We start from the raw sequence: 12,645 nt of genomic DNA, 5'->3' as shown, positions 1-12,645 counted from the left end.
CTGGCCTTACCATGTGGCCAAAGAAACCGCATTCGCCTATAAAATGGAAAGAGACAAAAGTATGAACAATAATTGTGAATATATAATATTTTATTTCATTTTCTATTGGTCTCTCTATTAATGAAAAATAAATTTTTTTTATTGATTAAAATAGCACAATCATAGGTCGAAAGAAGGTCACTAATCCCATGGTCCTTTCTAAGAAATGTTTCTTCAAAATTTTTGGAAAGGGAGGCATTAGTGTTCAGAGAAGGACTATTCTATTCATTGGCGAACTGATTGACTTTGTGCACGGTAAAACTAATAATCAATTTAGTGAAGTTAGTTCAGAGTGGCAATACTAATTGCCCCTCATTAGTGAAGCCCTTGATTGATGATATTCTTACTTCAATTGAGAATTATGTTCTCATTGCATTGCATTTTGTTTAGAAGCAGGACTTCTCCACACACCGACACAGATTCCAAGCTTACTCTCGATCAAATAATGAACCTACATGTAAACAGATGAAATTAAGTGAATGAAATATAAACGGTCTATATGTGGAGTGCTCAAAGCCTACATTGCGTCCTCTTATCTTCTCTTGCAACCAAACAAAACCTTCATGATTTTCTTCCTTTCCAATTTTAAATTTAGTTGATCAGATGTATAAGTTAAAAATGATATACACATTTTTATTATGTTATAAATATATAAATATTATTTGGCAGGCCTGAATGCCTCACTATGGGGACAAAGAAACTGCAGTCGCCTATAAAATGCTAAGATAGAAAAGTCGATACCAAAAAAATATATTTTAAAAAGTATCATCAATAATGTGAATATATAATATTTTATTCATTTTCTATTGGTCCCATATACTACTCCGGAGAAGATTTCTTCTCTCTCTTTTTAATAAAAAAGAAATTTTTTTTATTGATTAAAGATAGCACAATTATGAGTCGACGGAAGGTTGCTGCTTGCATGGTCCATTCTAACAAATGTTTTTCATTTTTGGAAGGGGAGCTATTAGAACTCAAAGAAAGACTATTCTATTTATTGGCGAACTGATTGACTTTGTGCACGGTAAATCTAATAATCGATAATTAGTGAAGTTAGTTCAGAGCCACAATACTAAATGCCCTTTTGGTTGAGAGATTGAAAGATGGGTTAAGTTTTATTGAGTGATTGTTAGAAGTTAGAACTATGTTCTGCCACATCTTTGCTTGACATGAATGAAATACTTGGTTATTCCCCCCTCCCCCCACCCAAAAAGAAAAAAAGACCGATCAAAGAATGAAGTCTCGCCGGAGTTCGCCAGTTTGCTACCTGGCAAACCAAGCGAACAAGCTCCGAGATTTCGCCGACATGTATTTAGCTGGACAGAAGGTCCTCAATTGCTCTGTTTCTTAGAATCCCACCAGCAGGAGAAGCCGCGACGGAGAAGATATGAACTGCTGCAAGTGTTTGGCGAGTAGAGTGGGTCACTTGAGACAGAGAATGTGCAAAAGGAACCGCTTTTGAAATGACAACGGCTAGTATAGTTGCAGAAGTATTGTCGTTCTAGTCGTTGTTGAAGCCTTTCGATTCCAATCAAGATGAAACTGTTTCGGCGAGAATCTCACCACAAAAGTAGATTGACACAATCGTTTCAGATGATCCAAGGCGATGAATCTTGTTCTAGAAACATAAACAATTCTGTAACTTGGTTCGTGATCGTATTGAACAAAAAACTCATCAACAATAAATAAAATCAAAAGAGAGAGAGGGAGAAAGAAAACTGGAAAACACAACTACTTCAAATGAGATCGTTTTGAGCAGATCTTTCTTAAACTTCTCCAAATCACCGGTAAATCGACGATAACAATAAATAAAATCGAGAGAGAGAGAGAGAGAGAGAGAGAGAGAGAGAGAGAGAGAGAGAGAGAGAGAGAGAGAGAGAGAGGGAAAACTGGAAAACACAACTTCAAATGAGATCGTTTTGAGTAGATCTTTCTTAAACTCCGCCGAAGCGCCAGTAAATTGACGACTTTTTGGCGATTTTACAGCAACAGAACAAATTTCGGTTTCAGTGGTGGGTTTCAGTTTGCCTACCACCGAGATGGCCGAACTGTTGTACCGTGAAAACAATAATAGATTAATAATTATATCTTTATTGTAATGCATTTTGTTTGGAAGCAACAATACTCTGCTATACATCATAGATTCTAAGCTTAATAAATGGTTGAGATTAAGAAAATTAATATAAACCGTGCATATGTGAATGCTAGCAAAACTTCTCCTAACTAAAATCCCATTGCATCACACTTCATATATACATGTATATATATAATTTTTTTGAATTTAAAAAAAAAAAAAAAAAAAAAAAAAAGGCATTGAGAGAATTGCGCCTAATCTACTGCAAGCCACAAGCAATCAATCATCCTTTCTAAAAGTTTAACTGAAAGTGTCCTTTCTATCGGGATGAAGCAGAAATTGCCTCTCCAGAAAAGTCCTACAATCCAAACTGTGCTTTGTAGTTGATGAAAAGCAACGTGTACGCGTCTATGTGGTGTTTGGTTGCTTTTCCTCCGCGCCAACCCGTCAATTAAAAAATCAAGGTAGCCCCACACGGAAAATAGATAACGTGCTGTTCCGGTCGGCACACCGAAGGACCCTTTCCCTTCACACTTTCTCTACACACCTCCAAGGCGGTAGTGGGCCCCACAGTTGCTTTATTTTTTTTCTTTTGGGTGGAACAGTTCGTTTCCTTTTTTCAGATATCTAAATAGTTAGAACTTAGAATTCTCAAACTTCACCTACGTAAACAGATTTCAAATAGTTGAACATCACTGCCATGGCCCACTTAAGACGGTTTGACTCGTTCCGATTCCATGACCAACTACAATAAAATAAACCCGCTAGTACTTTAAAGCCAATTCTTTAAGCAACGCTTATAGTATTCTATGATACGGTGTGGTGCATTTCCTAAAATCACTTCACCGATAGATACTCGATAAAATTTTGTCCTTAAAATCAAATTTAGATATTAGAGAATAAAATAATCATTAATTACTTTTCTTTAAATTTTAATTTATGGATACCATAAATTATTTTCATGTTTGTTTCGGTGAACACGGTCAAATGAAATTCCTCCCCCATACAATTCCAGAAAAAGGAGTTATCGGTGGAGGAATTTTCCAACGACGTCGAAAAAGGAAAAAAGAAAAAGAAAAAACCAGCATGTCTGAGGCTCTGAGCTTATATAAGACCACAAAGCCTCCTGATTTTTCTCCAAGCAATCCACTACTTATTGCATCCACCTCTGTTCTTCTTTTTTCCAGATCAAACATCTGGTATAGTAGCCATGGTTCTCTCAAAAACTGCAACTGAGTCCGATGTCTCGATCCACTCTACCTTCGCTTCCCGATACGTCAGGACTTGCCTTCCAAGGTGAGATCGATCAGATCTGACTGATAAGATCATCATCATCTTTTACATTTCGATCATTCCTGAAAATTCATTCTAGTTTTAAATTAACTTCGGATCGGTCAAATTTCTGCAGGTTCAAGATGCCAGACAACTCGATACCAAAGGAAGCGGCGTATCAGATCATCAACGATGAGCTGATGCTGGACGGAAATCCAAGGCTCAATCTCGCATCCTTCGTCACCACCTGGATGGAACCTGAGTGCGATAAGCTCATGATGTCCGCCATTAACAAGAATTACGTCGACATGGACGAGTATCCTGTCACCACTGAGCTTCAGGCACCTCTCTCTCTCTCACTCTCGCTCTCAATCTTTAGGGTTTTTTAAATCTATAATTTGCAGCAGCACAGCCGATACGCCATGCCCGTGCTCTCGGGTTTGTTTAATGGAAGTAGGAAACAGTTCACATGCACTCGCATGAATGAATCCACTTATTTCCCTTCAAGGGTAGTGTGAAAGTGACTGGAAAGTAGGAACTAGGGGAAACTTTTTCGTGCAACCAGGTTGCAAAAGTGTTCCCGCTGCTCCAATGACAGACGTCGATTTGGAATTTTGTGGGCTCTTGGGGAGATACCCAAATCGATTTCTGCCCGGGAAATAAGAACATTTGCCCAGCACTTGGACCTTTTATGAAATCTACGAATAGGAAAGGGTATTTATGACATATCGTCCCTGACATAAACGGAAATGCTGTGACCTATGAGCGTCAATGGACAGCGAGTCCGATCGTCTCCTTCGATGGGTGTGCTCCTTTGACCACGAGTTACTAGGAGCTCATAGATATGGTGGTGAGATTTATTTTTTTATTTGTGAATTTTACATAATTTGTGGTTATAAACTTATAACGTTAGCGAGAGGCGAGAGGCGAGAGGCGAGAGGCGAGAGCATAGATAGTGCTCCGGGTTAGAGAAGAAGATCCACACTCTCCGGTTGTCATTAGGGGGTGAGAGATCCGTTATCGGTGGAAAGAGTGTTTAGGATCTCAACGGGAATCAAGGAGAAGGCCGCCACGGCGGCACGGCGCGGCCTCGACGGGCCAAACTGTCACGTCGTGACTCTCAAGGGTGTTTACGTAAATTGGAACATGAGACAAACTGTCAGAATTGTAAATTACTGCATATGTCTATTTACTATTACACCCTTTGGTTTTTTCTGTCAAAGTTGGTACAACGTGACGCGTGATCCTTGTGACAGACCACAGGGATGCTGCCAACACGATGGACCAGAGAGATGGAAGTTGGAATATGGGCCCCACACTTGTTTATCCTCTACTGTCAATCATTATGATTAGATTGACCCCACAAAAGGTTCATGTGATGTGTCAGAGAGTGGGAGGGGGGTATTCTAGGAATTAAAAGTCTGTCTGAGAATTCGAGAAGGTCTTCGGAAAATTTGGAGGCTGTCGCGCTCTCATGCTTACGGGTGCAATTTCGGACAAAAAGTCCAATTCAGCGAAAAGTAAGACAAGACCTAGTTGAATTGGTCAACCAAATAGACGGTTTGGATGGAATGTAGACCTGATTATTAGGTCGTTTCTGGTTCGACCAATGGAAACAAACAAATCGTATGGATACAATTTTAATGTTTATGGATCAATCAAGGTTTTTTTTTTTTTTTGGGTCAAATCACTGAAAGCCTTAAGAAGAATGAGTCTTGATCGTTAAGGCTCAGTAAGGGAAGATTCTTTGGAGGAGGGTAGTTACTGCACTATAAACTCCAGTTATAGACCCCATATTTTAATTTAATTTATGTGATCCTTTGTGTTTACGCCCTTTCTTTACGTAAGTGCAGGATTAAAGCGACAAAAAGCCCACTAATTATTTAATTTGCTATAAATTTTGATGAACCCAACACGGTTTCAACGCGCATCAATCATTGATTCTAAAAATTGAAAATTGATTGTTTAGTTAGTCACGGGCCGGGGACTGGGCCCATGATAATGATAGGGTGAGTCAAGCTTTAGAGCTTTCTTCATAGTTAATTGTTGCTTAAACTATGTTAGTAGTGGATTTAATGAATTCTTTTGTTGCTTAATCTTTGTTAATGGTGGATTTAATGAATTCTTTTTCTTTCATCTTTTGAATAGAATCGATGCGTTAACATGATAGCTCGTCTATTCAATGCTCCACTGGAGGAATCTGAAACGGCCGTTGGTGTTGGAACGGTGGGTTCCTCGGAGGCTATAATGCTTGCAGGGCTTGCCTTCAAGAGAAAGTGGCAGAACAAAAGGAAGGCTGAAGGAAAACCATGGAATAACCCCAACATTGTCACGGGTGCTAATGTTCAGGTATCATTCACTTTTGGATTAGAATCTATTTGGTAAAAATAGGTTTACTAAGCCCAATACCCCAAGTACTTAGAATCCGGATCGTTTCTCCCGAAAGAGGTACTCTTTGTGCTCCCCTGACGGTTGTTGACTACGAATTACAGGGGTCCAACAGGATTAAGGTGATGAGTGTGGATCATTTCCCTTTATGGGTGTGTTCTCCTGATGGTGTTACAACCACAAATTATGTGGGGTCTACAAATAAAAAATAATAAAATATTTTTTTAAAAAAAAACCTTTCACCCTAATCCTGAGGGTTCCCTTGTAATTTGTGGTCAACAACTGTCGAGGGAGCACCTTGTCAGGAAGACGATCTGAACTCAAGGTGATGGGGTTTATTTTTTAAATGTTTTATTATTTTTTACTTGTGACCCCACATAATTTGTGGTTGTAATGCCTTCAAGGGAGCACTCAGGGGAGATGATCCACACTCAGTTACTTACGGGTATGGATCCTCTACCTTGATGAATAGAGTTCAGTGTTCCTCTTATACTTCTCTATCACATACTACTAGGTGGGAATCTATTTGATAACCTACCTCTAATTTTTCTTGCTAATATTTCGGATAAGATTCTTTCTTAATGTGTGGTGAAGAGATGTAAAGAAAGCAAAAACTTCTACTTGATGGATGGAAGATCCCAATTCTTTATTTTTGGGTAAAAGAGAGAAGAATTGTTAAGTTTCAGAATCATCGACTCTGATTTGAGAAAAACCCAAATCACAGAGGGGCAACCACCCTCAGTACCCCACCTCCCTGAATGCGTCTCATGCTTTAACTAATGCTGGAAGATCCCAATTCAGCACTTAACAAAAATCCCTATAACATTAATGGCTTAAATTGGGGCTTCTCAATATGCTGACCACAATCTTTTGCTTGTGGTTTAGGTTTGCTGGGAGAAATTTGCAAGATACTTTGAGGTTGAGCTGAAGGAGGTGAAGCTTGAAGATGGTTACTATGTGATGGACCCTGACAAAGCCGTTGAAATGGTTGACGAGAACACCATCTGTGTAGCTGCTATCTTGGGTTCAACCCTTAACGGCGAGTTCGAAGATGTTAAGCGATTGAATGATCTCTTGATAGAAAAGAACAAGGAAACAGGGTATGCTTGATCTTGAACATCATCTAAACAATTTAGAACTTGCAATCTTGTCAAGCCCATAGAATGGACTGTTTCATCCTGTTTGGCAGTATTAACCCGGTTCAATTGAAACTGATAGAGTTGAATGTCTCGTGGCCTTGTTGCAGGTGGGATACCCCAATCCATGTTGATGCAGCTAGTGGTGGATTCATCGCACCATTCATTTACCCCGAGCTCGATTGGGATTTCCGGTTGCCACTAGTTAAGAGCATCAATGTTAGTGGCCACAAATATGGTCTCGTCTATGCCGGAATTGGATGGGTTATCTGGAGAAACAAGGAAGACTTGCCTGATGAGCTCATCTTCCACATCAACTACCTTGGAGCTGATCAACCCACCTTCACGCTCAACTTCTCTAAAGGTAACTAATCTGTTAGGTGCTTGTGCCTTTTAACCTATCTCATATTAGGCTAGCTTAATCTAGTGCTCATATACCCAATTGAGCCTCATTAAACACATAATATAATACTACGTTTCCATAGTTGTCCTCGATGGCTCTCACTCTAGGCTGCAGGTAGCCCTCTCTAAAAATCAAATTACTCCTCATTTGGCATATAACATAATTAGTCTAGAAATTAACGTCATTTCAAACTGTTCTTCAACATGAATTAATTATAATGAATGCTTCAAAACAGGTTCAAGTCAAGTAATTGCTCAGTACTACCAACTCATTCGCTTGGGTTATGAGGGCTATAGGAATGTGATGGAGAACTGCCGTGAAAACATGCTGGTTCTAAGAGAAGGGTTGGAGAAGACTGGGCGTTTCAACATTGTTTCCAAGGATGTTGGTGTCCCTCTAGTGGCTTTCTCTCTAAAGGATAACAGCCAACACAATGAGTTCGAAGTATCAGATTATTTGAGGAGGTACGGGTGGATTGTGCCAGCATATACTATGCCAGCAAATGCACAGCATGTAACAGTACTTCGTGTTGTGATCCGTGAAGATTTCTCTCGCACATTTGCTGACAGACTTGTGATAGATATTGAGAAAGTATTACATGAACTCGATGCTCTACCTGCTAGGGTTTCAGCTAAGTTGGCTGTGGCGACTGAAGATAACAAAGATTGTGACGGTGCTTCCCTGCTGAAGAAGAGTGCCTTGGAGACGCAGAGGGAGATCACTAACGCATGGAGGAAGTTTGTTCAGGACAAAAAGAGCAAGACCCTTGGTGTTTGCTAAGAGGACTAGCTTGTCCCTCACAAGTATAAGGAACCTCTGAATTTTTTCCTTCAATTATTTTCTAATCCCCCCCCCCCCCTCTTTTTAAGTAATTTGCTTTATAGGTTCCTGAGTTATGAACTGGTTGGTAGTGTTGGTCTAGTAATGATAGGTTTGTCTTTATGGGTTTCGGTTTGGCACTGGGCTCTGCTTGTGTGAAAACCAGATTCATCTTTTTTATATCCATAAAAACTACCAATCTTAAGAGGTTAATGCATGAGAATCATTAAAAATTCCCTGAGTAATGATTTTGTGCCTGGAACCTCTACCTCTCGAGGTATCACATATTATCACACATTAGAGGTGAGGCCTGTGAGGTGGGATTCCACTGCGCCTCATGTAAGCTCTTTCTTAATACATGGTGAACAAAATTTCAGATGAGCATAGACCTCTATCCTGACATGTAAAAGATCAAAACTCACAAAAGGTATAAAAAGTCAAACTTAAAAGTCTGTGCTCGAAAAACATCCCTTGCCAATTCGAATGCCTCCAAGGGTTGGGTTCTATTAGGAAGCAAGAAATATTTCTGAACCACTTATTAATATCTGTTGAAAGAGAATCATTGAAGCTAGGCCATTGGACTTCAAATGCAGATGACATTTTTGGCGATTCCCATAATGGTAAGTTGTTTTACTTATACATTTTCTCAAACACTTGTTCTGAATATTTGACTTTTTGTTGCAACCCAAATTAGATAAAAGGAAACACACATCCCATCTATGGACTTTGAAATTACGTCCACTTTCTTAGAAGACTTTTGATCCATGGGCTTCATCACCCAATTCAGAATTCAAATGTGAAAACCTTTTTTTTTTCGCTGGTTTTAGTTAGACTTTGAACACTTTTGTGGGGTTTTTTTCTTCAATAGAAAACCAATGGTTAAACCAGGAAAATAAACCATATTGGTAGAAAATGAATTAAATAAAATCGTTCAATTAAGCTTAATACATATAAAACAATGCATACTTTTCTCCCCTGCATCTATTTATACATCATTTTCTAACTAAAAACTTTAAGATGAAGTGTGCCCAAAAACAATCAAATCTAGATACTTGCAATCAAACCGGAAAAACCAAGAGTAAAATAAAAGTACAATTCCATTATGGAGTTTTTATTCTTCTTTGAAAATTCGAAATTAGGGCTTCAATGCTGGTGCTCCCTTTATAACGGTGACAGGGCATGTGGCATTCAATACTACGTAATTGCTCACGCTTCCAAGCAAAACCCTGCATTTCACAAATACATTTTTTTTGTTCTTAAACCTTAAAAAAATAACTTAAAAGTTTACAAGAGTACTAGTATCCCACAATGTTAAAGTATATTTACCAAAAAAAAAAAAAATGTTAAAGTATTATTCCTTTCTTATGTAGTTTTTATATGGCATAAGATAAGGTTTAATCCTGAGTTAAGATTTTCTACCTATTAAGATAGATATATATACTTCTTTTATACTTCTACACTACACATTAGAACGAGAATCATAGATTGAGATAGTCGAGAAAAAAAAAGTTAAGAAAATCTCTTTTTCAATGCCATTTTCTTTCATTTGTGGTGTATGAAACATAATCATTATCCCCAGAAAGGAATTGCCTTCAGGTCACCTACCACTGAACCATAATAAAAGCCCTAATTGATAAGGTGGCATCGGAGTACCTAACTTGTAACAATTTTGAATGTGACATTGGGTTTATCTTAAGTCTTTTACACTCCGAGCTCAAAACCAACCAACCTTAATAAGTGTGAAGAAAGCAACACAATAACATGAGATCTGAAGGACAAACTAACCTTTTAATGGCTCCTAAGCCCCTGCTACCAACAACAAGGGAATCAAGCTTGAGCTCTTCCACAGCATCACACAGCTTCTCTCTTGGATCACCCCAATACACCTTACCCATCACCTTAGCCTGTTTCCACATAAACCCAATTCACAATTTCTCAATACAATAGGAAATAAATGTGAAATAATCCCACGAGTACTCTAGAAAAGCCCAGTCCATACAGCTAAAACAAAGTAGAAAGTAAGAAATTACCCCTTTGGTCCTCGAGACACTATCAAGAAGATCAAGAACCTCCGAATCTGGGTTGAGCCCATACTGCTTTGACACAGTTGTCTCTCTAAGTTCTTCAAGAGGAATCAAAGCTGAAAACCCAAAAAGAGGAAGAGGAGGGGAACAAAATTTTTGTCAGAAAACAGCAAGGTTTGAGGATTAAGAAGAGAGAAAAATAATCAAAGAAAGACAAGGTAGAGACGTGATCCAGTGTTTTTCCAAAGCTTCTTCTGGTCATTATCAGACTTGGGAGATCGAACATGAATCAAGATGAGTTGATCTTCTTCACCCTGGACCAAATTATCAACTACCCATTGAAGGGCTGCTTTGCTTGTTTGAGAGTAATCCATGCCCATCCCAATGCTGCGAACCTTTGCCATTCTTTCTCTCTCTTCAGGTTCCCTTTTCTGTATCTCTGTAATAATGGAATTTAGAAGAGAATTCTATACAAATCTGAGCCTTAAACAGTTACTATATATTGAGAGCTAGAGAGAGAGAGAGATTGGTATGGCAGCTGAGAGCTGTCAAGTCCTTGTTCATCAAGTGTCTCCATTACTTTCTGTGCTTGGATTCTTGATTGAAGGACAAGTCATTCCATCTTTAGGACATTCTTGAAAGCTCTAGAAAGGGAAAAAAATGTGGTAATAAATCTAATAATGACTATTTCTGGAGTTAATGACACTGTATCATGATAGGTCATCACCACGCCTGCACACACCAAATGCAGTCCTACTGAGTAGGGTTGTGGTTTTCAATGTCATAGCATTAATGGGTCCCAAAGTTGTTCTGATCTTATGGATGTGATTTGCTAGAGAGAGAGAATATTGAAATGATTCCATTTCAGGATCAGTTGTTGGAATATCATTCGCTAAGCTATGATCATTTGACACGGCACAAAATTTGACCCATAAGACTTTCAGGTTGAACTCTTTTCCAAAATGAGGGAAAGCATTGTACCTGGAAACTTCCCAAAGCTCATTTCTTTGAATTCATTTCAGATTGTCTCTGTTTGTGAAACTGACTCATGAAATGTTCAAACTCCGGCCAGATGCATTTTATATAAGACCAAATCAACCGATGACCATGAAAAAAGACTTAACTGCTCGATCACCTTATTTTCACATGATAATAAGAAATGACGTTTTCCAGTAATTTATGTCAGTGGTGCATATACAATGCGATTTGCACTATGAAGACATGGGGCCCTCATTTTGACTTCAGTGTTTCTCCATGTATTTTATCTCAAACAACAGCAAGGCTGCTCAATTCTCTGCTTTTATCATTTACTGTGTTGCTTTAAGAAGGTCATCTGCATCTAGAGCTTCAACTGCAACAAAGATGGTTTATGGTTTGAACACATCTCTTGTTTACTTGATCATGGTCTTATTAGTAGCTTCACATACTTATATCCAAGAAACCAGTGCTTCTGGAGAGTGTGGTAACATCCCAATAACCTCAGTTGCAGCAGATTTAAGCCCATGTGTCGGAGTGACTGAAACTGCAAACACTAAGGTCCCTCCTGCTTGCTGCAAAAGGGTTGCATCTCTGCTCAAGTCTTCCCCAAGTTGTCAATGTGCTGTGCTCTTATCACCTTTGGTAAAGCATTCTGGAATCAATCCTGCTGTTGCCATGACTATTCCCAAACGTTGCAACATCAAGAACAGACCAACAGGGAAGAAATGTGGAAGTAAGTCATAGTCCATCCTCTCTCTATATAAAGCATGGAAAGACTAAGATTAGTCTTTTTTTTAACTTTTTTTCAGTTGTTAATGATTTTATCTTGGGCGGCTAGGGTTTCCTGCTGCACCCTATATATTAATTTGCTAAAGCAACGCCGGCGGCCACTGAAGCTTATGGTGGCCGACCGGTTGGACTCTTTTTTTTTTTTTTTGATCCAAGGTTCATCCGGGCAGTTCGTTAGTTCAAACCCCTTGGATGGCTAACACGTGGCCTGCCCAGGTACCAAACCGCCACAAACAAACTATTCAATGGGTGGGGGTTCAGGCGGACGGACTGCTCGGATGGAGAGGATCTGGATTCAGGTGTAGTAAGCCCATACAAGGTGACTATTGAGGGATTGGCTAATGCTTAAGCCTTATCATGAGAACATAAGAGCCACAAACTGATATAGCAAAATACTGGTCCACTCATGGAAAGTACTGGGTATTTGTTTTTAGTCAGTATGTGTTGAAGAATTGGTATCAAATTGCTTGACTGTTGATCTTGATATTTACAAGCAAAAATGATAGATAGAACAGTCCCAAAAAAAAAAAAAAAAAAAAAAAAAAAAAACCATTTTTAAGAAAATTTGGAGGCAAACTTAATATACAAACCAATTTGCAAATTAATCTCTGAATCCATTAACATAACCAAGTTAATGGTTTAAAATTTTATTTATATGTGACTGATTCACAAGTTCGGTTCTAATGACTCTGTCCTAACTTTTTGCAATTTTACATTCAAAGA

General features: G+C 38.7%; 2 protein-coding genes across 2 annotated transcripts; one reads left to right on the top strand and one right to left on the bottom strand.

Moving 5' to 3' along the window:
* The first annotated feature begins 3,229 nt into the window (after nt 1-3,229).
* On the top strand, nt 3,230-8,364 carry LOC149000820 (glutamate decarboxylase). Its single transcript, XM_089139513.1, has 6 exons — nt 3,230-3,409; nt 3,522-3,726; nt 5,534-5,734; nt 6,659-6,873; nt 7,020-7,273; nt 7,548-8,364. Exons 1-6 carry the CDS (start codon nt 3,324-3,326, stop codon nt 8,090-8,092), a joined length of 1,506 nt encoding a protein of 501 aa, XP_088995639.1. The 5' UTR covers nt 3,230-3,323; the 3' UTR covers nt 8,093-8,364.
* Nucleotides 8,365-8,874: 510 nt separating this feature from the next.
* On the bottom strand, nt 8,875-10,765 carry LOC149000819 (universal stress protein PHOS34-like). The gene is made up of 4 exons (XM_089139514.1): nt 10,382-10,765; nt 10,162-10,271; nt 9,917-10,035; nt 8,875-9,357 (listed from the first exon to the last, which is right to left on the bottom strand). The coding sequence occupies exons 1-4, from the start codon at nt 10,557-10,559 to the stop codon at nt 9,267-9,269; spliced, it is 498 nt and encodes a 165-aa protein (XP_088995640.1). The 5' UTR covers nt 10,560-10,765; the 3' UTR covers nt 8,875-9,266.
* Nucleotides 10,766-12,645: the final 1,880 nt, after the last annotated feature.

The sequence above is a fragment of the Hakea prostrata genome, chromosome 11, assembly GCF_041222555.1.
Source record: "Hakea prostrata isolate BN-2017 chromosome 11, UWA_Hpros_2, whole genome shotgun sequence".
NCBI classification, from domain to species: domain Eukaryota; kingdom Viridiplantae; phylum Streptophyta; class Magnoliopsida; order Proteales; family Proteaceae; genus Hakea; species Hakea prostrata.
This window is presented reverse-complemented; position numbering and strand designations above follow the sequence as displayed.